This window comes from Meleagris gallopavo, chromosome 12, assembly GCF_000146605.3.
Source record: "Meleagris gallopavo isolate NT-WF06-2002-E0010 breed Aviagen turkey brand Nicholas breeding stock chromosome 12, Turkey_5.1, whole genome shotgun sequence".
Taxonomy (NCBI): domain Eukaryota; kingdom Metazoa; phylum Chordata; class Aves; order Galliformes; family Phasianidae; genus Meleagris; species Meleagris gallopavo.
Window position 1 is genome coordinate 3,964,120 of NC_015022.2, and position 26,003 is coordinate 3,990,122.

The 26,003-nt window shown below is 40.0% G+C and overlaps 1 protein-coding gene and 1 long non-coding RNA gene across 8 annotated transcripts in view; one reads left to right on the top strand and one right to left on the bottom strand.

The window, feature by feature from the left end:
- LOC104912771 overlaps nucleotides 1-9,652 on the top strand; it is a 42,197-nt gene extending 32,545 nt beyond the window's left edge. For both annotated transcript variants that reach the window (XR_794876.2, XR_002118805.1), the window contains one exon: nucleotides 9,160-9,652. This is a non-coding gene — a long non-coding RNA (uncharacterized LOC104912771). The remainder of the gene's footprint in view (nucleotides 1-9,159) is intronic.
- TCF12 (transcription factor 12) overlaps nucleotides 1,303-26,003 on the bottom strand; it is a 30,586-nt gene continuing 5,885 nt past the window's right edge. The window contains exons 5-13 of one of the 6 annotated variants that reach the window (XM_010717267.2): nucleotides 24,464-24,542; nucleotides 19,801-19,874; nucleotides 18,830-18,901; nucleotides 17,921-18,124; nucleotides 10,887-11,001; nucleotides 9,659-9,830; nucleotides 8,137-8,369; nucleotides 4,978-5,131; nucleotides 1,303-3,582 (exon numbers count right to left, since the gene is read on the bottom strand). In XM_010717267.2, coding sequence (XP_010715569.1) covers nucleotides 4,989-5,131; nucleotides 8,137-8,369; nucleotides 9,659-9,830; nucleotides 10,887-11,001; nucleotides 17,921-18,124; nucleotides 18,830-18,901; nucleotides 19,801-19,874; nucleotides 24,464-24,542 — 1,092 coding nt within the window. In that variant the 3' untranslated portion in view covers nucleotides 1,303-3,582; nucleotides 4,978-4,988. Of the gene's footprint in view, nucleotides 3,583-4,977; nucleotides 5,132-8,136; nucleotides 8,370-9,658; nucleotides 9,831-10,886; nucleotides 11,002-17,920; nucleotides 18,128-18,829; nucleotides 18,902-19,800; nucleotides 19,875-24,463; nucleotides 24,543-26,003 lie in introns of all 6 variants that reach the window. The other 5 variants (XM_031555268.1, XM_010717266.2, XM_010717268.2 and 2 more) reach the window with 5 other exon arrangements.

The window sequence follows — 26,003 nt, forward strand, 5'->3', positions numbered from 1 at the left end:
GGGCTCCATTTTAAGACTTTCTCAATGCTTTCAGTTCACACAAGAATTTTCACACAGTATTTCAGGTGCTGTTTTCTAGCAGAATGTTATTTGCTAAGGGTGTCCTACATGCCTCTCTTCCACAAAAAGCAACAACAAAAAGGAAAAAAGCAAGTAGTAAAATGGAAAAAAAAGGAAACATAGAACAAAACAAAACAAAGGAATGAAAGTGCACGTGAACAGGACAGCAAAAGCGTGGTAAAGACAAAAGGGAAAATGCTGTTTTTCCTCTCTGAAATACACTACAAACTTATGGGACTCATTCAAAAAGAGAAGAAGAGTGATTGCATGCTCAAAGGCTGTATTTAAAATCAGTAATGGAGTTTAACTTAGAATTTAGAACTCTAGATTCAGCTGGGAAAGGCACCAAGGCACCACTTCCACAGCTCCTAACAGAGGTTAACAACTAAAACATGTACTTACATGGCTGAGTTGCACATGGCCAGACCATGTTAGAAAGTTGTCTGCAGAAGCACTGCTACATTAGAAAACTTACCAGTATAACTATGCTGACAAGCATAAACTAGAACTTAATCATTGCACAGGAAAGGCACAACTAAGAGTTGGAAACAGTGCTGTACACAGCAGCCATACTGTGTGGCATACACCACCTCACTGCATATATGGCATGTTTGCCTTTTTCTCTGGTATGCTTTTGCCAGGGATATTTTCCTTAGAGGAGAGCTGAAGAAAACGATTTGAAGTCTGCTTGTTTTGTGGGGCTTTTGGCTTAAGCAGTTATGAATTAGACATGAAGACTTCACTGCTGCCTTAATATGATTTGAAAACTGTATACTTCCATTTTCTTTCATTCACACTTGCAAGAAGAAAAATTGTCAACATTTTAAATTCAAGCTTAAGCCATGGACATTGTTTTTCCACAGAACATGCACAGGTGCACCAGTTAATTCAAAGTAACTCAGCACTGTGAACTTCAGTATACAGGAGGAGCTTAGATGTTTTAAGTGTGTCTTAGGGACAGGCAAAGTAAAGGTGCAAGATGCAGCAGTAGGGAGGTGCCTATGGGCTGCTGTTTGCCTCTGCAATTCCTTCCTCATACAGCAGGAGTGCAGACCAGGTGCTCCTCCTCAGTAGGGATTTCTGCACCAGCTTCATGGGGAGTAGCAAGAACACTCCTTGAGCCTGCTTTGACAACGTACGTTACATTCTAATTGGAGAAAGGAAGAAGCTGTTCTGCCAGTGCTTTTCAAGCAACACAGTACCTACAAGAGAGAAATTTAAAAAACTCACTGATTTACCATGTTAAAAAAAGATGGCACATTTATTGCTACATAAATGTTATATACATAGTGTTTTCTGTTACATTGACAGAAAGTTTTTGAACTTCTTGCTGCTGGTTGGAAAGGTTTATCAGCAATACCTTGAAATTTGACACAGGGTACAAATCTGCAATAAACCAACAATGGAAACTGGAGAACAAGATGAGAAGCAATTCATCTCGGACAATTAGCTCTTACAATACTCCATAGGTACTACACGGTATGCTAGAACCCTACTATGGTCTTACAATGCTATTGTAAATTTCTGATATTAATGAACAGGTTATGGTAAATAACCCTACATTTTTACTACCTAATATAGTAAAATAAAGTAAGAAACTTTTTACTGAAAACTTTTTCGATTTCAAAAATCTAGAAAGAGTAATATTTAGAATTCAAGAAATTTTCTTACAAGATTATTGTATAAAAGACTAGCTACAGTGAAAAATAAGCCAAATGTTTTTTTCTTTCTATTTTATGAAGGAAAGCTTCTGGGCATACTGCAAAGTCTAATATAGCCAAAAAGACAACAAGCTTAGAAGGAAAAAGGCCAGGCAGTGGTACGTGATCACTTTCACACGTCATAAGCAACAAATTTGTTTAGCCAATAAACACTGAAATGAAGAACAAGGCCACAGATATAATCAGGTGTTATCTGATGGTATATGCAAATTAAAGTAACAGAAATGAGTCCACTATTTTCACAAACTGTTCTGTTAGGAACCATTGAAAATGTGAGCTTAAATTCATTAGTTTATTTTAACAATCCAGCTTTTGTTCTTTCAAATTAAACGACTCCATTAAAAGTATTGTTTTGTTCCTGTTTTGTATGGTGAACCAATTACTAGTAATGAAAGATGCACTATATAAACAATAGCTCAGACAACCTTGGCTTAGGAAGTTTCCTCCCATGGTCATTGCAGTGGAAGACAGTTTCCATGGAAGTTCAAAGGGATTTTAACCATTTCAACACATTTGTGACAAAGGAATACTTATGGACACTGTTCTGGTGGAGAAACATTTAATGGTTTAATGTTAATATGGCTTGGGAGGGGTCATTTGTTTGCATTTGATTCACACTGATTTTTCTCCACTGACAAGCCATACAAAAATGACAAGATAACTGATGTATACAGTAAGGAAAAATTGGTGACCATTGCTCTTATATTCCATTAGGTAAATAAGCCCACCTTACTGGTGGCTATGTCATCACACTACCTGCCATGGTGAATTTAAGATTTTACTATTCACCAAAAATACAGCCTGAAAAAAATCTCCTTTGTATTTTAATGCATTTTGTGCTTACGTACAGCTAACACTTTACATGTACTATATGTAGTACTTACTGCTCGGAAAACAAAGCAACTCTAACAAAGTAGATTCTCCCCACCCAATTTACACTTCACGTTACAAGCTTTACTATGAAGCCTAGAAGCCTAAAAAGGTTTTGTTTATAATTAGAAAAAAAAACATTTGAGAAAAGTCTGAGGGAAAATAAAAATCAATTTTTAAATCTACGAAATGTTATGGTCACAGTACTGCTCCTGCCTGGAGCCTGCTCAGGAGGCCCCTTACCAGCCTGAAACACGGAGCTCAGTATGGAAGGGTAACTATGACCATAACTGTTCAGATTACCAGAGACCAAAAATAACATAAAAAAAGCTATACCAAGGAATAGTTTCCTATTGCGTGGAAAACACTAGTCATATGGCAAAAGGAGAGGAAAGGACAACAAAAGACTTTTCCCTTCCTTTTTTAAGACACTAATAGGTATGCTGGGAATGCTACGGGTCGACGGTTGTCACTGCTTTGTTCTCTGAATGTGAACAGCTTTAATAAATGCTGGCATCCAGCTGAAATTGTATCAGCTTTTAACATGTTAACTTTTCCCTTTATATGTAGACCTTTACAGTTCCATAACAATAAATAAAATTTGTAGTTACAATGCATTTGTCAATTCAGTTTAGGCACAAGGCAACTTCCACAATGAGTGGAGAGATCACAACAGTCTCTGATTGTGCAGAAGCGACACACTGCTTGCAACAGAATGATATGTTCAGAGTATTTCACGGGCTGAAATTCTATCTGAAGATCCTCTATCTTCAATCCTGATGCAGGTGTTGACCAGTAGCTTTGATCATAAGATTGCATTTGGGTTTCTTGCTTCAAGTGTTTTCTCCTGTCAGGTTTGTGTCTTCATATAATGTTAGTTGTCTGTGTCCTTGTGAAGAAAGGTCACCTTCTGTGTATCCTACCAATAATTCTGGAATTTTAGCAAGAAATTTGGGATGAGAAAAAGATATTAGGAAAAGAAACAGTAAGAAGCATAATATCAACATTACTGAACCAATCTGAACTGTAATTTATGGCATTTTCAGTCAGTTACGAAGTGTGGAAGAATTTCATACTGAGTGGTCCTGAAATCTTTTTTCCCAGAGCATATCCAGCACAGGCAGAAACTCCATAAAAACTAACAATATCCAACCTCCTCACGGGGAGGCAGGGCAGCTGCATCTCCATCCTGCTCAAACACCAGCATCTGTCTGCTATGAGCCAAATTTACATCAACAACTGAGTACTTACTGAAATCTTCACATGCTAGAAACAAGATATAGAAACAGCGTATTATTTTCTGTTTTCTAATGCAAAGGCAGTTAAAAACAACCTTTACCATAATTCTTCAGTTCAACAATTTATTTTAGTTTTAAAAAAGTATGCAACTGCTGTACTGTAAAAAGTAATCAGGATGCAAAGAATTAAACATGTCCATGAATAAAAGCTTGATAATGGCCTGCCCTCTCAGGGTTAGTGGCATCGAACAGTTTAGTCTCAGGAAAATGACATATTTAGATTCTGGGTATAGAAGAAGAATTATTATCTGTGAAGCTGAGACCTAAGAAACTGCAATTCGATTTGACTTTGATCTGTGTATTCCTATTTCTAAAATAAGCAAGAGACAGTGTCTGATTTAATCACTGCTGCTACAGACAGGCATTACCATTTACCTTAAGAGTCCGTACTGCTTTAAATGAACTATCTTGTACTGCACTGTTTGGAGCATTTGGAAACACTGGTTTGTCTTGCAAAGCTGCACGCACTGCTTTTTAAATCTTACCTACCTTCACTAACACAGATTGTGAATTAAGAGCCAGCCATCTCTGCTGGGCAGAAGATACAAGTTAAAATGACCAGCCTTAGGGCAGACAGCAAACCTCTGTGAGATGAGAAGCATATCTAACTGTTTTTACCAGCATTGGGAAGCAATTATGTGGATTTTTAAATGCACAAAAGTGATATTTAGACCACTTAAATATGTATAATTAATCTCTATTATTCTTGGCTTATCTAGCAAGCTGCTAACTACTCCTCTGATGTCACGCCAAGAAGGCCACCTGAGCCAAGAGTTTTATCCATAAACAAAAACACATGCAGAAGAAGAGAATTTCACTAAAATCTCCTTGTTATTATAAAACTACACAAACCTGCATAATTTGCTTGTGCTCAGAAATATGAAAGTACTTGGCAACATCAAGAAGTTTACACTAGTGGCAGCACCATAGCTTAGAATAAACATATCCTCTTCCAAATGTTAGCCAACAGAAGGTAACAGTCAGATCCAATGCTACCCCAGGCACCCCGCTCCAGACAAGAGACGTACCTGGCTGGTGTTCACATATGACCCATAGGGTTGGTAGTTTCACTCAGGCCAGGGTGGCTTCCTGGGTGTGGTGTTGGCGGCTCTGCCGATACGGCAGAAACTTTTTCTTCTTCCCTTCTCTTAAGGCAGGCTGCTTTAGGGTTTAGGTTTCGTTCTGTAATAGAAAATCAACATCCCATAGGCTGATACCAAAGGGAGCATCAACGCTGTCACTGCAATAAAAATAGCTATGCAGCATCCCTGAGTACTTAAAGGCTTAGGTGCCTAAAGGTGCAGACAGGCTCTGCTGAAAATCCAGCCCTGCAGCTCCTAAACTGGTATTTAAAAAAAAGAGCTTACTTCCTGCCTACAAACACCTCCAAAAACACTGCAAAAGGAAGTGCCTCTCTTGTCACAGAAAGCTGCTACAAATGCAGACTGAGAAAAACTTCCAGTAATTTATAACGAATTAAAGAATTTTGAGTTTTGTTGATAGCTGAAGTCACACCAACTCTGACATCACACAGCTTTTAGTAACAATTCTGCTTCTTTCCTTACCTTCAGTATTAGCTTGCTCTGAGAGCAGGAGAGGTAGAATTTCTGAAGTCAGCAATTCTCTTTATACCCCAAGTTGTGAAATCATCCAGCACCCATCATCATATTCTTCAGATTTAGTCACAGAGAGCAAAAGGAATTTGTTACCCTATTTCCTGTCCCATTGTAAAGCCAGTACTTTGTAACTGCCAGCTGTGGGCTATTGAAGCACTTGCAGCAGCATGCTTCCACTTCTCCAATCAGCTTCATAGATGGAGATGTGGATCTAGTTTTCAAATGATTGACAGGTTCTAAAACTCAACTATTTCTGTTCTTCAAAATGGCTTTTCATGAATTAGAACGTAAAAGACAAATCTTAGTGACCAGAAAGACAAAAGGTATGTAATATATTCTGTCAGTTGAAAGAAGTGATTTTATTCCCAGCACATACTGAATTTAATCAACATGCTGGGTGTTTTTCTAGCTATCGGCAACCCTATTTTGCACCTTAAGATTGCAGGTACAATTTTAACTCTGAAGAGATTGCTGAAACTGACCAGGCAATAGCAGCTCATTCAAAACCTCTAGCCCTCCTCTTCACAAAAGTCCCTCTATTAGTCACAGTTTGCTGACCCACCTTCATTTTACAGGGTGCTTCTCTAGCTAATCTGAGAGACAATTTTGCACAGACTTGCTAATTCTGTTTTAACCCAAACGATTATCAACAGGCTCCCACTGGAACTCCTATGGAACATCACTCCTAAAGAGTCTGCCCAGAAACAAATGCTAACTTTTTTTAACTAGAGAACTAGAGAACCTTTTTTGTAGGTTTCATGTAGGTTTAAATGTAGCTGGCCTTGAAGTTTTACAAAAGATTTAATTATGTAGAAACTTCAAAAGGAAGTTAATTTAGAGTCATTTAAGAAATAGAGATAAAAATACACTAGCTTACAGTTATAAGCTTAACATCTGAAATGTGTCACTTTGAATAGCATCCATCACAAAATGAGAAGATGCATTACCAACAGAGAGGAAATGGTTGATGCCATTATATAACACAACGGTTAAAACTCCTCTGGATGCCACACAAAGCTCTGGTCACTCAGTTTCAGGATACTTAATGGAGACTGGAATGGTGCAAGGAGAAACTGGGTGAGATGAAGCAGGGAACACAGCCTTCAAATGCACAGCAGGTAGAGCACAAGGTGAAATGTATGCACCAGGAAAGGAAATTTCTCAGTTTAATCTGTCTGCAGAGTAAGTCCAAATTAATTGCAAGTATGTTTAGGGAAAAGGTTTCTAACAGTGTTACAGTTGGAAGCAGCCTCTGACCAAAGCCAAAGTGATTTCCTTCATTTTCACACAGCCTGATGTTTTGTAACCACTAAAAGCCATTAATGTTCTGACTTCATAACAGTCAATCTCATCTTGCAGAGACAGAAGAGTGTTTTCAAAAAAACCCCAAGGTCAGAGTCTCAGAAATGCTAAGATTAGTTGCTATCTGATCTGCAGAGTAACACCAATTTCTGCATATGCCTTGCAAAAATTCTGACTGGAGACACTGCGTTTATTTCAAGCTAGGTCAGTAGAGCTGCCCAAAAATCCTTCGCACATTATCCTTACTGCAAAGTACATAAAAGCTTGCATTAGGTCACTCACTTTGTCACTTTGCATTGACTTGTAACAATTGCTTTATTCCACTGCAAGTGGCTAATTTGGAAATAAAGTAAAAATAAGGTACACAAAAATAAGACATTGATGTCATTCAGTGTCATCAGTGATTCAGAAATGTAGCACTTCATCATCCAAATCTGAAAGACACCCCCCGTTCTAGACGCACTTGAAGAGATGCTGAAGATGGTTATTTAACAGCTCGAGGGAGCAAAGAAAGAGAATGCTCACCAGTTTAAGCGACAGCTCGTGAGTGGCAGAGGTGCCTCAGAATTTTATACACATCTTTGAAATTAGGTTTAAGTTGAGATTAAAAGTCTTCAATAGCTTCTCTGAGAGACAAGAATGGGACAGCTGAAAAACTAAATACAATTCCTGGAGGAATCATCTCTCCTTAAAAGAAAGTGAACTGCAAAAAGAATTCTTCCTTCTGTAGCTATCAATATACGTATTTCTTACGTGGAAAAATCCAAAGGAATGGGGTATAGAAAATACATGCAAAATGAACCCAGACTCAAATAACAGAGCTGCAGGTTTCCTCCTTCTCCCTAGAATATGCTTAATGCAGAAACCTGAGGAAATGCAGTTAACTCACTATATTTTAATATCTCAGTTGCGTGTGGTTCATCTAACATGAGATCTCTTGTTTTGCTTAATCATCTCTACTACTAAACGAGCACTTGTCTGAACTGTAAAAAGCAAGATGTGTCAATGGCTTAACTAATTCACCTTGAGCACTTGGTAACAAAATGCTGTACTGCACAGGAAAGAACAAAAAGATGGAAGTATACAACCTTGCATTCCCTTCCTCCCCCCACCCCACCCCCCTTTTTTTTTTTAAAAAAAAAGCAATTCCTTGTTTTTCCTAAAGAACTCTTAACAGTTACAGAAGCTAAATGCTTTTGGCAACTGGTGCATTGGGCTACCTCACGCTGTTCCATACTGAAGTGCGCAGCACAAAGACGGGCTACTGACCTCTCACTTGCTGCTCCAGACTGAGGATGACTGCCACAGCCTGGTGAAGAATCAGCAGTTTAGTCTGTGGTTTCTCACTCTTCAGATGAAGCTGACACATGCGGCCAAGTTCTTTAAACGCCTCGTTAATATCTCGTACACGCAAACGCTCTCTGGCATTATTTGCCATTCTTCTCTCCTTTTCTCTTTCTATTTTCTGCTCTGGGTTTAAATCCTCATCTTCATTAGTACTGCTGCAAGAAAGCATAAATAAAAGTATATCGAAATATCACTAATAATTCAAGCAAGTCACCCCACCAGTTCAGAAGTCTCAGTCTCAGAAATTAAAACTTCTATTTACTGTATTTCATATGTAGCGAAGTGTATGAAATAATAATAAAAAAGGTTAGATATTAATGCTTCAGTTCTCAAGGTAACCCTTTGCTGTTCTTGCACTTTTCTGAAAAAAATCTTCAGTGGCTTCTGCCTAAGGAATATCCACAGAACGCTGCCTACACACTAGGCAGAGGAGAGGAAACGCGCTGCCCTTGGAAGCAAAAGGAACACTGACTGCTGCTTTACTCAGCTTCTGACACACCTTCCAACTGCTAGGGATACTCAGCTGTCTTTTCAGATGAAGAATGAATCATTTTCAACTAATAGTTTTTGCTGGTTTCCAATATATCAGCTTATAATATAAAGGCATTCAAGCAAATTTCAATTAAAAGTGCTCATTACAGAAGTTTTACTTTTGCTAAAAGATTTGCCTGGTTAGTTTTAAAACTTTCTTTTTCCTCCCTTAATACCCAATTTAGAGCTAAACATATTTATAATGCTTTTATCATTTCACTTATAATTATTATAGTAAGTTGCGTAACTGTTTTTTTTTTTTCTTTCTGTATAAAACTGTCCAATTAAGCTTAAAACTGCAGAAACCTCTGCCCTACTGAAATTAAAATAGTAAATATCATTAAACGTGTGATGGTATGATAGCACTGTCTGCAGTTACAAAATTCTGACTGGTGCCTTTATCTCTAATTTCAGTACTCGTGTCAGACCTACCAGGCAGATCCAACAGCATTTCACCTGAGTTTACTCCAGCTCTTTTGTCCACGGTTAGGAAATGGTAGGTATGTAACACACTCACCGCAGCCCCAAGTTCACCAGGACACGGCTCTCCACCACTACTGGCTCCCACTTGAAGTACAAAGATTGTGTCTCAAACACTCTTTGGAACTTGATGATCCTTGAGGTCCCTTCCAACCCAAGCCATTCCATTCTTATCTGTCACTATACTCATCTCTGGGCTGATAAGAGCCGAGGCACTTAAGGAAACTTCAGGTGATTTTCCAGGAAAAAAAATTTCTATCTATATGAGTAGATACTAATACTGTAAACTGCCTTTGTATTTCAGCTGCCTATTGATGTACGCACTGAGGCAATGCAAAGGCTTTGAAATAAACTTACTAAACTTATTGAAAATCTCCAACTGACGGAGAGCATTAATGAGGCACAAATTCTCTTGCTCATGTCAGCAACCCACCTTGTTCTTCCTCTAGATGAAACCTTGATGTCCTTTTGGGAGGACTCATCATCCGATTTCATGTCATCCGATGAGGGGGGCTCATGTATATTTTCATCCTTCTCCTTATGTTCGGACTTGATCTCTGTTGGACCTATAGCCACAGACTGGCTCTGCAAGCCACCTGACAGTGCTGCAAACAAACAGATCCATGTGAGCACTGTGGGGCCAGGCACCTACCTGTGTAACCTCACACAGACACTGTTGATCGCAGGCCAGAGCACAGCAAGCAGTCTGGGAAGCCAACACACAGAACTACATTCTGCTAACAGGTTGAATGTTTGGAAAAATTTCTTCTCAGAAAGAGCAGTGAGGCACTGGAATGGGCTGCCCAGGTGTGGAGGTGTGGAGTCACTGTCCATGGAGGTGCTTGAGAACCGTGGAGATGCTGCACTAAGGAACACTGTTAGTGAGCATGGGGAGGGGAGTCAGGGTCAGACTGGATGACTTGAGTGGTCTTATCCAACCCTAATGGCTCTGTGAACAGGAACAAAAGATGAACCCTAATAACACTGCTGTACTTGGGCACGTGTCATGGGGTTGTAAAGGGATCATACTTAATCAAGAGCAGCCTAATCACTATAAAGACACTATAGAAGATGGAAGGGCATTTTGCAAAGTATGAAAATTTGCACCTCAGGTCTGGGTTGCAAATCTGAAGGCAGATCTACAGCTGTAGTGACAGAGGGCTGGGCCTAGGCCAAATCTGCCATACGCAGCCCTACATGGCACAGGCATGCTGATGAACGAGTGGACTTCTGTTTCCTATAGCTTACTTCTTTGGGCTGAAAATTAAAGAAACTCTAAGTAACTGCGTTGAGACACCTCCTTTTACTGGCTTGACTGAAATGGGCATCAGCTCACTGCAGCCCTTCTGGCCAGCTGGAAGTGGCTGCTGTCCTGGAGGTGGAGGTTACACCTACTGACAGCAGAAGGCAGTGGCAACATGCAGGGGCTTCTATGGAAACTGCACCAGGGCAGGGCTGACACAAGGATGTCCTCCAAATTACTGCAGCAATCCCTAACAATGGGTATTGTTATAGGATCTAAAACTGAAGTTAATTTTCTTTTCTCTATCTTACTTATGTTCCTATCCCCTCTACTGATGCACATTCACCATGATCTATAAGCCTCACTGGCTCTGGATCATTTCAGACCCCGTTCAGCATTTAGTACTGCTGAAAGTTACCTCGGTAGCTCTCTTGTGTTTTGTGATTTAGTTCTGTGCTCTGAGCAGAAACTGTACTGGGAAGAACTGCGTGGTTGCTGTTGAGGCTGACGCTTTCCTCCCGATGAGCCCCAACCTAAAGGAAAGCAAAGCAAATATTTCTGTCAGAGATGCAATTCAAAGAAAGTAGTCCAAAAATAGAATTTTAAAAGACAAGTTATTTGCTGGATTAGAGATCAGAGTTCAGGTTCTAACTCAGCAAGAGAAAGATTTAGTTGGAAGATGCTGTTACAATATGCCACTTGATGACAGCATATTGGATTAAGTTGTGCTCCAAGCAATGACCAACACCTGTCTGGAATAATGTCACAACCTCACCATTTTCTCCAATATTACCCCACAGAACGCTACAAAATTTTATTCTTCATTTATACCTGGGAAGGATAAGACTCGATTAATATTAGATTGCTTTAAGGCGCTGAAACTGTCAACCGCAGTGCTTGCAACAATTTGATCCAGAAGGGAAAGTCATGGGGAGCAGTAATTTTCACTGCATGTGAATGGTTTTTATTTACGCACATGGACAAAAGCATTCATATATGTATATATGTACAGGCACACACAGTTAAAAAACACAGAAACATCACATTTCTTAATTGCTGAAATAGGATTAGAAAAGAACTAGATCTAATTTCAGAATGTTATTTTATTCAATTCGGTATTTTTCTCTCATTTTCCTCCTTTCTCAGCTACATACATTTTATTTAGTCCCACTACTGCATCTGATCATACCAAAGTGATCCAGGCATCCAGCAATTCTCACCATGCCTCTGCTCGTAACACATCATTTCTTTCACAATACAACACACACTTCTAATAAGCACTGAGATGAAATCTTAGAAAATAATTATTTTCAAAGTTCCCATTTCACACTTACTCAAGTAAGTTTATGTGAAATGACACTAATGCAATGTCGCTATGCCTGCACGTACTCAGCCTTAACAGGTAAGTTTCTTGAAAAACTGCTGCTCAACACAGATTAACATCGTCAATACAAACATAAATTAAACAAATAATATTCTTCAGTTTGCAAAAGGAAGACATAAGGATACACTGCCTGAATTTAAATAATTCGGAATGTGGGCCATGTAAAGCTTTTGATTTAAAGAGCACAAAAGTCTTTTAAATATTTATGATACAACCAACGTAATACAATTAAACAGTTAAAAATAAAAAGAACAAAGACGAGGGATTCCACTATTATTTGTATAGTTACAAGAACTGGCTACAGATGAAGCTTTTTACTGGAACAGTAGCAAACATGTCAACTAGAAGATTAAGCCTTTAATTAAATAGGTTTATTGCCTGGAGTTACACATGAGAACCACTGTTTTTCAATAAATCCTTCAATCCTAGTAAACTGCTGAGCTTTGAATCCCTCTTGAGTAATTAATGCAGCTTTTACCTTTCATGTCTTAGTATGGATTTTACCCGGAGAGAGATAAATACCCTTATGCAAGTTTATCCTTTGTTTAATATACACTCGTTCCTGTAAGCTAACACAGGAACAGAAACAGGAAGGGGGACCCCCCAACCTACAATCACATCAGGTCACTCCAGGCTGCAGAAAATCTCACAGACAGCACAATACCCACTGCTTTCTGTGGTACATTTCCATCTTTCACCTCACAGCTCTGCGAGGAGCTCCCCGAGGGCTGCAGCCAGCCCAGTCCCACTGCAGCCCGCAGGCAAACCCGTGCTGCACACAGCTCCAGAACTGAGCCCACAAAGGACTGCCCTGCCGCGGTGTTTTCCTTTCTCCTCCTGGTCATGCTTAGTCCTAACACAGGAGGGTGCTTTTATTCAAGCTACAAACTATCCATCACCTCGAGGGCAGATTTCTTCCTGAACTTACTTCTTAAAGAAAGGCAAAAAATTCTTACAGCTGTGCCCAAAGCCAACAGTTGCCAGGAGCCTGGCAACTTTCAAACCCAGAGCGAACCTAGAGGAGCAAGAGATTAACACGTTTATTTTGATAAAGGCAAAAAATAGATAAAAAAAAAAATCAAGACAATGCTTCAGTTCTTTGGAACAGGTCTACAAACCCACAGCACGCCACTTAGATTAACGAGGTCTGTGCAAGACTCTCACGAGCTGCAATGCTGCAGAACTGACCGCAGTGTGTTTATGTGCTATGTGGGGGATACCCAGAGGGGCCAACAGGAGCCCCAAACCAACCTTTGCTGAAGCTGCTGCATCCCACACTGAGCCCAGGAGCTCCATCTGGTCCTACAGACCCCACGCACAGTGATGGCTCACAGGTACCACCTGGAGCACCTGCCTTCACACACCAGGTTGGTACGGTCAGTCTGCTTTTGTTTTTTGCCCTCCACTCAGATTTCACAGGAAGAAAAAAAAGACCCCAGTGTTTATGTTTAAGTGGAGCACAACTTTTGAACTTCCTTAACAACTTCTGAAAGACATTTCATACCACCACCACCACCACCACCAAGTTCCCTTATTTCTTCAGCTGGAAGAGGGGCCGGCATCGGCCCGCGCTGCCTCCAGGCTGCTCTCCTCAGCTCTCCTCACGCTCCAACCTGGGCCCCTCACTGCTGCTGCTGCCGACAATGCCCCCATCACAGAAACGCCCACACAGTACCTCAAGGGCACACACAGACCGAGAGCTCTGCTGTACAGAAGCGGTATCTGAATGCATTTACACGCTTACCAGCCCCCTGCCTGTTCCTGCCTGCCAGAGGCGGAGGGGCGGCTGAAGCGTGCAATCTGGACTATTTCAGCATAATGACGTTAGCAGAGCTCTCTTTGTAACCCGATTCCTCCCACGAATGTTTCTCCTCCACTTCCTGGCGCACGCAGCTCTCCCAGCACCCGCCATCCCCGCACAATGCCGGGCCAGTGGCTGCAGGGCCGCCGTCGGCACGCAGCTGTGCCGCGTCCAGCCCCGCACCAAGCGCCGCTGCAGGACCAGGGCAGGACGCACCGTGCCGGGCAGAGCCACAGCTTCGTCCCACCTCGCAGCCGGCGGTGTGGAGCGCGGGTCCCCAGGCAGTGCTTCTGATGTGGGCTATTAAACGCCATCCGCTCCCATTGCGCTGTCCCACCAATAATGACTTGCAGCAGTCAGTTTTATAAGCAAACAGAGTTAATTCATCCTCTCGTGAGCTGATGCAGCCTGATCTTTGTGATCTCTCTCCAGTAAACCCCGAATGCTCCATGCAGTATGGAAGCCACCAAAAAACTGGACTGGGCTCAGACAACTACAGCGTCAGGGGCAGGGCCAGAGCGTTTTAGAAAAAATCTGAAAAGCGACCAGCCCAGAAATTGTGCCTGTTAAAAATACACGTAAATCACTCGCATGTTCACTGCTGTGCATTTTTTCTCTATATAATTAAGATCTAATGAATAGTTAGGAGCCATAGCAAGCCTAAGTTTTACCTCAGTCAGTAAAACCACAACCTGAGACGAGCAGCACTCCTATATGTACAAATGCCCCACTGCTGTATTTGTACGAACAGACAGCCCACACACAATTGGATTCGAGATCAGGAGTGCAGAACTGATCAGTGCAGCAGGGAGGCCTGAGATCTAAACCAGAGCACGGGGCTCCGAGCTTTGGACAGCAGCACAAAGCTGTGCAGTGCAAGGCCAGGATGGCACAGTGCTGCCTGCAGGACACGCTGATGGGGCGCAATGGAAACCTGCTGTTAATCACCGGCTCCGCAGCTCACGCTGCAGCACGATTAAAAGCCTTTACTCATGTTTCCTCTTGGATTTATCTAAGCGTATTGAGAAATATATGCACTTCTCAAGCCGCAGTAGCCAGTCACATTGGCCGCAGTCACTAGCATCATTTTAACTAGAGTGAGTGTAATAAAGACAGTCAAAAGCACTTTGGAACGAGGCTTTGTACACGGCAGACAGCTCAAAGCCTGCAGCGAAGCATCAGCTCCAGCAGGGCTTGGGCAAGAACAGAGCCTGGTGCTGGCGAAGCTGCCCAGGTGCCCTTTGGTGATTTTATGCGACAGCAGAGGGGGAGGTGAAGGGAAAGCAGCCATTTTCATAGACTCCTGCAGTACCTGGAAAAAGGCCTGCAACTGGGGATTGAGTTTCATCCTTAACTGAGTTTCCAGGCCTTTTATTTATTTATTTTTAATCAATTCAGGCTGTTCTTTTTCCATTGTATTGCAACGACAAATAAAAAGCAGCTTGAATAAGAACAAAAAGACTATTACTTCTTAACTTTTCAATAATACATGAAATAAAATACAAATCAACTTCAAAGGCCACTTAGCAAATATTTGATGAGTTTGAGATATTAAAAATCTATTTGAATAAGTCTAATGGGCAGCCCAGCTAAAAAGAAAACAAGAACATTCAGAGCAAACAGGAAATGAAGTCAACCAGAGTTTTAAAATAAATCTGGCTCAAAAATTAAGCAAATGTTAAAATAAAACCATGTCTGGTTACACTAATTACATAAAAAGGAGTTAAATTACTCATTTCCTAGCTCCTTCTGCCAACATCATCTTCTTCAAGGGAAATTAAATTTATTTTTTTCCTTTTCCTTGCTACAGAACAAAACTGTTTTGTAGAAGATACTGCCGTCCTGTCCAACCCCCCTCAAGGGAGTTTCATTTCATTTATTGGTGAATCCCACTGAACACTTTTTGACCAGAAAGCCCTACCAGCACATCAACCAAACAAACAAAGGGAAACACGCTTAGCAACTGTGTCATTTCTAACTGCACTATTAGCCAGTACTTACCATTTTCTTAACGTCTGCAGGAGGCATTCTGAAACTAAGAGAAACATCATTTCTGAACAAATTCTAGCTCTTACAGCTTTGTGCCATATACTCTGTTCTTTCACATCCCTATTTCAGGAAAATAAATTCTACAACAAGTGCTCTTGGGGATGAGCAGGTAATGAATACTCCAAGCATTATATCTCGTGCTTCTGTGGCATTACCGATGCAGCCGCCGCTGATAAAACCCCTCCATCCCCCCTACAGCCAGATGTGCCACCTCTGCTCTGTGTGCAGCTCGGGATTCCATCCCAAGTCGTGTCGAGTTCCTGCAATTGCAAATGATCTCAAAGGGAGCTCTTTGGGGACTGGGCAAGGCAGCAGCAGGATGCTTTCTGCTGGAGCCAATTTTTCTGATGTAACAAAATTAAAGTTAATCCAAGAAATTCTTTAGCTGACTTTTTTTTTAAGCAAAAACCGATCTGCAAGTTTGTTTCACCCAGTGAGGGGAAAAACAAAAGTGAATCTTTTTTTTTAATTTCCTGACCTAAAGATATTCCTATCAGACAGCAACCATCCTTCAAGTGAAACTGCAGAACGATCATCGTAAGATAAATCAAGTTTATAATACATTTAATTACACAATAACATTAAACTACAGCAGAGCAAGGAAACTTCATTTGTTTTGGAGAGTCATTTTCTACTGTCACCTATTTTAATCAACACTGAGTTGATAAATGCAGCACAGCTCAGTCTCCACCAGAAGCAGACTTCGGTACATTCTAGCACGGCGTGCTTCTGACTGAGCGGTGTCAGAAGGCTTCACAAGTTGCAGAACAATTTTATCACTGCAGTTTTGGTCACTCATTTTACCCTACACCACGAAGACCTACGAGAAAAGTTTCCTTTTGTATAACTGTATTTCAGTCTATTCTAGAACATGGTAAAACTTTCCCTCCAGCAGCATTCTTTAAATATTAACCATGAGGCAGTATTAGAAAAAATTCTGAAGTATTTACGTATCATTTCCTTCATTACTAAAAGCAACTGTGAACTTGTACAGACATCTAAAGCTGGATATGCCATCGGAAAAGCAACCCCCCCCCAAAGTCCCCAAACACACGCAGCTTATAGAAAGTAACCAGTTCTTTTTGATGTTTACTGCAGCAGTTCTGAAATTAATATAACGGGATGTGTGACGTGCAAATGGGAGAGCCTGGAACTAATTCTGTTTTATAGAATACAAACCCTTCAGCTATCGGGGTACCTAATTATTTTGATGATAGGTGAAATTTTGCCTTGATCACACAGCACCCAGCTGCGAATCTGTTTTATAACAGAAAATTTCACAGCATGTAACTGGTCTTTAAAGTTACACTGTAAACATGCAAACACATGGCACTGCTAAAATAAGCATGTTTTTAAAAAGCTCTTTTTTCCCCGTCAGTATTTTTGAGAAGACGGGAATGAAAAGAAAGAAAAAGGGAAGTGAGCAACTCCACAAATATATTTCATTTCCTATACAATGCCTTTAACGCATTTCTGATCTCTGAAAACCTTAACTACATTTTTCTTTCAGAATAGTTCACATTTTTAAAGAAACTAAAAGGGACGGATTGAATTATTTAACTCTTCTTGGGAATTAATCTGAAAGTTGTTTCCTCTTCATTGTTACTTACTCTACAGCTGTGCTCAAACTCCTTTTCATTTAGGGAAAAAAAAAGTTTAATTTTTGAGCCTGCACACACTATGGTTCCACATTCCAACAGCTTCCTCCCAGTCCTCTGCCAGCATCTGCTATTGAAGACTAGTTCCAATTTACAATAAACAGCTTTTCCAGACCAGAACACTTGAAATTCAGTCCTTCTCGACTGCTTTTCCCATTCAATCTCCCTATTCACCATTTCAAGGAGAAAACTGTTCTGCCAATTATTACACATCTGGAAAAAATGCATGTATAAGCTGAAACGCTCTCAGCAGAAAGTTTCAGCTTTCCGCATATGGTCACAGCGGGATTTTATGGGCCACTGACCAGGCCAAAGTCTAAGTTTTCCCATCTTTCTCCTCCCCCCTCATATCTGCCCACCCCCATCCAAACCCTCTAATTGGAAACCCATAGCAGGTGCAAGCTGCCTGCCATCTTTTTCTCCACAATAACCTCTAGTAGTTTTTTCTTGATAAATATTAATCCTAGAGTCCCAATTTCACTAGACAGGCCCCACGATTACTCAGACACACCAGCTGTAACTGCTTTGCACACTGCATACACGTTTAAAAATATGATTACCATTGATGCTTGTCTGTTGGCTGTTACAAGGCTAGATGCTCCGTAACTTGAGTTCAGGCTTCCAATTGGCCCATTATGGGATGGTCCCAATAAACTATGTATATCTCCATGGCCACCTGATAGGCTTGTTGAAGGCCCCACAGCATGATTTCGTAGTACGTGGATGGCATCATCGAGTCTGTCCAAGCGATCCTCCATTCGAGACTGCTGTTGGGATTTAAGAGGACCAGCAACAGTCATTATTGAGTAATGCTGCAGACTCCTTCTACTGTAACAGTTTCTACCTTGGAGACACTGAAGACAGAAGATGAAATACAGTATCAAGACTTCAAAAGCACCTACCAGCACTACAAACAAACAGAAAAAAGGAAAGATATCTGGAGATTTTGCTTAAGATAGCATTCATTCCACAAATAGGTGGCAGCTTTTAAAGTGAAGCTTATTATAAGGTTAATATTACTTAGCTTCCATTACATGGCATGAACAAGAAAAAAGGAAGAGCTACAAAATATGCTAATACTGGGCAAGAAAGAATGATCACCAAATCAGCCTCAACACATTGGTAACAATTAAGAGAGGCAGTGGCTTTTTGAGAGCCAGTACCACAAAAAGACTGGACAAAAGTTACTTTCTAAAACTGATCTTCAACAGCTATTTCAGAAATAAAAACAAATTCCAAATGTTACTGCAGAATAGGTTTCTGCCTTCATTTATTTTTTATACTTCGGGAGAAAAAAAAAAAAAAACGGCAAAACCAGTTCTGACATTGCAGCTCTCTAGAAACTGAAAGAGCAGAATGTTGGAGTCAAAGGACGGGTCATAGGCTACACTCATTTAGGTTTTTAACGGGGAATCCGAAGGAAGCATTAATTGAAACACAAAAAGGCACCATCTAAATTGAAATAGTACCTCACAGACATCCTTTAAGAAGGACATTGCATCTTGCAAATGCTCGTGAAGTTGCTGTTCAACTCGATTTTTCTGGCAAAGTCAAGACAGAACAGGAAGCAAAGCATAGGTTAAGATTAATCCAAAAAAGAGGTGAGGAAACAGCTGATGTGCATGTCAGCAATAAATTGTTAGTCAAGTTAATGCAACAGAAATCTGATTATACCAAGATAAGAAAAGGCTAATATTTAACACTGCCGTTATGTTAGGATTCTAAGGTGTACATATCAATTCAATATAACCACAAAAATATTCAAGAGAAAACTGATTTAAATTTATTCTTGTTAGACACAGGAGAAGAAATAATCTCTGAAACCAGAAATAGGCATGAGTATTCAAAACCCTTCTCAGCGTTCCCTCAAAGTTTCCCCTTTCCTTCCCAATGCTGCATCAGAGACTTAAGGAGTCAGTAACTTAAAGCTTTTGCTGAAGCTATAAATCCACTTTAAGTTTACAACAGATTATTTAGTTTTTCTGTAAAATGTTTCACTAATTAATAAATGAACATTCCCTAATAATAAACAATAATAAATAATACTTTAATGACCGGGTAATGAAAACAAGCCCAAGGGATTACCATTTCAAGGCGAGAGGGGGAAGGACGAGTAAACGTGAAGGCATGAAGTCTTTATCTGTTCTGCAGACTGAACTTTAGATAAGAATTAGCCGTGGATTTGTGAAAAGGTACCAGAATCTCATAACAGTGCTTTAGCACCAGCTGTCCTCAGCACAGAAGCCTGATGCCCAGGGAACAGATGGTGAAAGACACACCCTGCACGTCTTATATTGTTCAACTGAACAGGCCATTTGTTAGCAAAGAATTCATTTGTAATGCTATCCTACTGTTCCCGTTAATGATATGCAGGATTTACACAAAAACAAGCCTTCAACTCGTAAGTAAAAAGTAGTATGTTGCTTTCAACAGCTCTTACCAAGGAGTGTAGAGAGTTTTCATAGTTTGGAGATGAGGGGGCTTGTCCTCCACTCCTAGACCACTGACTGGCACCTGTCAAAATTGTCTAGGTTAGCTCACAGATTTATGCAGCGTAAGCAGGAAACAGATGCTGTACTTCTTAACATAATTAAAACCAACATATTCTGCATAAAGGTAAGCCAACATATGGATTTACAAAGGAGGACAAATTCCTTCATTCTGTCTCACTGAGGGATAATTTTTATATCCTGACATCTGTAGGGTTAGATGCATTATGGATGACAAAGCAGTGACAGCTTCAAATTACTTCGACAGTACAAAAATTCACCCAACAGTTACACACAGTACCTGAAATTCCTGGGCAAGTCTGCATTAAAAAAAACAGTCTGTTTCTTTTTCCTTCAGATTACGTTCAGTAGATGTAAGCATGTCTTAAGCAGCATGGAAGTTTACATCAAAAATATTTAACAAAATGCAATGGACGATGTATTATTGATAACCAAAATTTATTCTTATATGACATCTCTCTACTACAGAAGAAAACTTAAAGCAGGACCTAAAAGCTTTTTCTGCCTTGTGTATTTTGGAGCATTTTTATTTATTCATTCAAAATAATAATAATAATAAAAAATCAGATCGTAGCATGTTCCAAGTTTCGAAGAGTTTCCATTTATTTCAGATACACTCAAGGTAAACTGGAACAGATTTCATTTCAGTTTAAGAATCACTGACCGTGCAGCAAATCCACATTATGCCTATATTACCTACGTACTGCAAATTCAGTACATACCAATTCTAATCTGAATAAATGTTCTTAATTATTATGTAAAATTTAGAAATAATGAGATGTGAAATGCAATAACTAATAAAGCAGTACTTTTAAAACAAAGCCTGAAGTTGTACAGCATGTATTTTTCTCAACAATAATGCATCTTTTATAAAGATACTACATGAAATTCTATGTCCATTAGAGACAGCTTCCTTTCAGCCATACAAATGTAATAATAAAGCAATTACATTAATAAATTATGGACATACAATCCAAAGCAGCTCATTAAAGGAAGAGCCTGTGGGCTTGTTCTTTCAATAACAGCCAGAGCTCTACGTCTGGAAAACTGGGAAAGGTTTAATAACATTACAGTTCCTTTGTTCGGGGAGCGGCAAGTAGTTACCTTTTAAAGAAAGAGTTTTATTTAAGAAAAGGACTATAGCTTTCACAGCTATTAAAATAGCCAAGCATTTCCTTGCTAACTGAAAAAAATCAAAATAAAACATCTCCAGTTTCGTAACAGCTCAGAGCTCCTGTAACTGTGCTCTGTTTCTCTTTTAAGATACCACGACACCACAGAGGAAGGTTGTCGTTACAAATTTTCACACTGATACTCAAGTCTGGACTTGTAGCTTCTCTCTGCATTACTGCCAGCAACGATGCCTAGAGTTTAAGTCATTTTTGCAAGTATATTCGTGAAACAGCTTCAGAACGTGTGCACTTGCTTTAACATTTGAATTTTTATTTGGTCCAAATTTTATTTCTAGAGACAAGACCATAATGAAGGCCTTAACAAGGGCTTGCTACTAACTAGCAGGACTGAGCATGCTACCTCCTAGAGCAAAGCAGCAGTGAATATTGAGCAGAGAGGCAAACCATTAAGAAAACACGTATCTCAGCGCCTGCACATCCAGTGTGATCGTGTTTTTAAATGGAAAACGGCGCTATTTCCTTAATGAAAGCCCAGGACAAAACTCTGGGAGGAAAGCCAAACCAAGGCAAAAACCCGTTCTCCTTTCGACCAAACACCCCAACTGGAACCTGCAGTGTTTAACAGCACCTCTAGTAATGCTAGAGCGCTTTGGAAGCACTGTGCGTTCTGCTCCCATGTCTGCAGGTTGCCAGATGGCACTGATTTCCTGCTTCCCTCATTCCACTCCCCCTCAGAGAAGTTTGTACATGAAATCCACCAATTATGTTAAAAAGCATCCTGGCACCACAAGCCCTGCAATTAACAACTGCAGCTTTTAGTGCAGCACCAACACAGCAGCACGAAAAAAACAAATAAGCCGGGCAAGTGCTGGGATTTACAGGGGTCATCGGCAGTAATCACGGTAGTATTGTTCCTCCCTCTGAATCTCCCCAGCACTAATCCCCTTGCTCCCCTTTCAAACAAACACACACCAGAGGAGGCCAAGGGCTGCTCCTGCATCCTCAGAGCTGCAGAGCCATTCTGATGCCCCTGGGCCTGCGAGGAGGATTCTTAAAGCACCGAGGCTCCCACTGATCGGTTCTGTACGTAGATTTCACACACGTGCATGCAATCATTAGAATTATGCAAGAAGTAAAACATGTCTATGTACAATTAGAAATTAAAGAGGGGACTGGAGGGTTTTCACCACGTTATCTTCGATGCTTCTACTTTAATTAAAAAATTGCTAATCCTTTGTGCAAGGAAGAACTCAACAACAAAACCATTTAATACTCCAACGAGGCCACATGTACTTTAGTGCCTCATGGAGTTACTACATCTCTACTTTACAACTGAGGGATAGGTGAACTACACCTTACTCCAATCCCAAACAGTAAGAAGCCGAGGTGAACAAACATCAACCTTTGCCACATTGCCACACTGAGAAAATTGCAATCGTGGCTAAAATGCTTTAAAATACATTATTTTAGTATAGCTAAGACATTTGTTTTTATCTGCAGTAACTTTTTCGATCAGGACAGAAAATGGCCACCAGGAGTACAAATAAGAATAAATAGAGTAGTAATTACTTTACATTGTGCCTCACTGTATTCTTAGTGACTCATCTGGGAATAAAGATAAAAGTCCAGATTCATAAATGAAGGTAATTAACTACTGGAGCAATTTACCAAAGGCTTGATAAATTCTGTATCACTGAAACTGAAGGGGGGGGGAGGAGAAGGGAACAGAAGGAGGGAGCATGGATAACTGTAAAGCAGATGCTAAGTCTGTGGTTGAGTAGGACTTCAGCATTATCTGCTTCTCTCAACTGCTCTCTGAGTCACCAGAATCCAGAATAAAGAATGTAAATCAAAGTGCAAACTGGGGAGTTTTACGCTTAGCAGACATTCCCACAGTGGCATTAACACTAAAAAGAAAATCCAAATTTTAGAGACCTGAAACCTGCATTCTAAACCTAGCATCTCGATAGCTCTTCCCTGCTCAGCAAATGTAGGTGTAGTATCTCATCAGGAAACTTAAACTGGGTTCTTCTCAATTGTAAATACTCCAAAATGTCGGAACATTTTTCTTCAGCCACAGAGCTATTTTCAGAATTTGCTTTCATGTTACGAAAGACAAGAGTAAGAATTTCCTGGTCTGGCCTGCCTTTTCAGCACGACATGGCTACACAAGACTCTTTTGTCAACTGTAATCACTAAATCAAAAACTCCATTAATCCCATAATTACTCAATTTATCATGGATTTTTCAGTTACAGAAAAAACGCCCAGAACAGCTGTTCAGGTATGCCATATCAGATACTCCCTAATCCATTAAGTCCACAGATAACCCAAACAGTGATCATTAAACACTGGTGACGTATGAATGATTCACATTTTCTGAGTGACATTACATACACAAACAGGCAAATTCACATCCATATGTGTATGTCTGGACTTTACGTGCAGTGACTTGATTGACTGACTCACCTGGATTACCCAAGTTTTCAGCTAAGCTCATTCTGTACATCTTCCACTAGAAGCTAATTTTATTAGAAAACAAAAGGAAACAAAGCAACTCTGGCAAAAAATGTGACCATCAGCCAGGAATACGCAGGGGTAAGTTAAACAACTGAGAATGGGAAGTGTTTTACAAACTTTAAATAATTCAGCAAATTGCACTACAGGAAAGAACAGGGTTAAAGTTACATCATCTTGCTTGTAATTTTAGTTCTTTGTTAAACAACAAATTTAAGTCAATGGAGCTTTCACAGTCCTCTCTGTACAGAGAACAGCTGTTCAACTTTTACTAGACAGCTGAGGCCACAGTATCTGTGAAAGCTGCACTACCCACTAATAGCTGTAGGCAGCTGCCCATAGTTCATCTCCACACTGGAATGCTTCTTCCCACATTCACACCAGTAACACACAAAGCACAGGTGACAGAGGTGCCTGCAATACACAGCATTTATTTTGAAAGAATGCCAGAAATTCTTCTCCCACAGAATGAAAGCATTCATGAAAGATATGAATGAAAAGCTACCCTGTGTAAAAAATGATCTCATAAACTACTTTATTTTCATTAGAGGGAACAAACACCTGCTGTGTGTCACTGAACGCTGCCACAGAATTTCTACATATAGCTTAAAACAACAAATACACAAATCACTCTTGCTTCCTTCTCTGCAATGGCACAGATCTGTACAGACATTTTTATAGCTGATTTAGTAGTACTGGTATATGGTTAACCAATGTTTTCTAAGATCACTTTAGTAGAACTAATTTTCCATGTCAATTGTCAGGATTTGAGTGAATGCTCATAAAATATTTACAAATCTGAACTTATAAAATTAGGCTTAATGCAATGGAAAAATCAACAAAATATAGGATTAACCATGTAAGGAAGCTACTGCTGCTCCTACTGTGATTCCAAGGAGGTTGTTTAAAACAACAAACAAGGTACTGGTAAACAGTATGTATACCTGTAAGTGGCGATGGTGATCCAACTGGTGTTGATGGATTTGATGGAAAACTACTGCTGGTATGATCAGGAGAATAAATCTAACAACAGACAAGAAGTTTTTATATCAGTACATATCACAATACAAAGCAAAAGAACTACTAGGATTTCTTTACATGCTTTTAATTGACACTCTTGATGCTGGCTTGACAAAATAAAAATCCAATAAAACCCAAACCATAGTTCTGCTTTTTACACTTTCAAATGTCTAGAGAACTTTGATTTTAAGGCAGTTATCAAAATAATCACAGCCCATATTTGATAGTGACACAAATATAACCGTCTTCCTGCTACTTTAACAAAAAACTTCAGTCTTTTTTTTTTTAATCAACGAAGGCAAACAATATATGCAAACCATATGTAACAGTACACAGATAATTAAATCATTTCAGAAAAACATAGAGGAATAACAACTTCCAAGTCTTTAGCGAGAGAAGAGCTTTTATAAGTCAATGTATTATCTTCTAAAAATTAATTCATGAGAGAAAACTGGGAGAAAGCATTCAGCTTTCATTACCGTCCAAACCTCCCAACACAAAACCATGTGGAATTGTTGCTTTTAATTCATACTGCAGCACATTTAATTTTTCTTATTTTTGTATCAGTTGCTCCCTTAAGATAAGAAATCTCCACTTGCAATAAGTTAATCCTTGCTATTAATGTAATAAAACGGACCCACAAAAATAGAAGACATAATACTCAAAGCTCTAATGAGAACTTAAAATTTCAAGATTCCTCAAAAAGTCATTTTGCAAAAGGAACTGAACAGACTTAGAATCTGACTATGGACTGCAGAACATATTTTGTACAGGTCATCAGTTCAAACCTGTTTTACTTGAGCAGACACCAGGATTTGTTAGTCATCAGACAGCAGTTAGGAAAATCTTCCCTGGCAGAGAAGCTGATGTCTCTTCACACAGACAATGACATTTCAACATTGAGCTGACAACTGAGACTTGGTTAAGCTGCATTTTCTGTGTTGTGAACTGACAAAAGCAGGACCCAATAAACCAGACGCCCCTTCCTGGCCTGTCACACTTTCACATTAGAAAAGACTCTCACCTCCCTAACAGAAACACCTCATCCCTTTCACACACGCTACATAAAGCATTCTGAGAAGAACAAGTAACATCACTACAAAATAAACCCTGGTCAGGGCACTCAGCGTCAGTACGAGAACTGCAAGGAGCTCCACAGACAGATAAAACGCTGAAAAATGAAATTCTGCCAGGATAAAGGAGCTTCAGCTTTCTTTGAACTGACTGTTTTCCAGCACTTCACCTGCTGATTTTATTTCAGTGTATTTTCTAAGAAGAAAAAACAACAGCAGCAGCAGAAAGAGCCGCAAACAACCACGAAGCCAGAACTCATCCTGCATGCATCCCTGGTTGCTCTACTGTTAAATGACCAATGATGAACAACCCTGACACCTTCTGCCAGGCTTAAACGGTAACATGCCTCATTTTACAGCAACAAATGAGACTCCTCCTCCTATCAGTCAT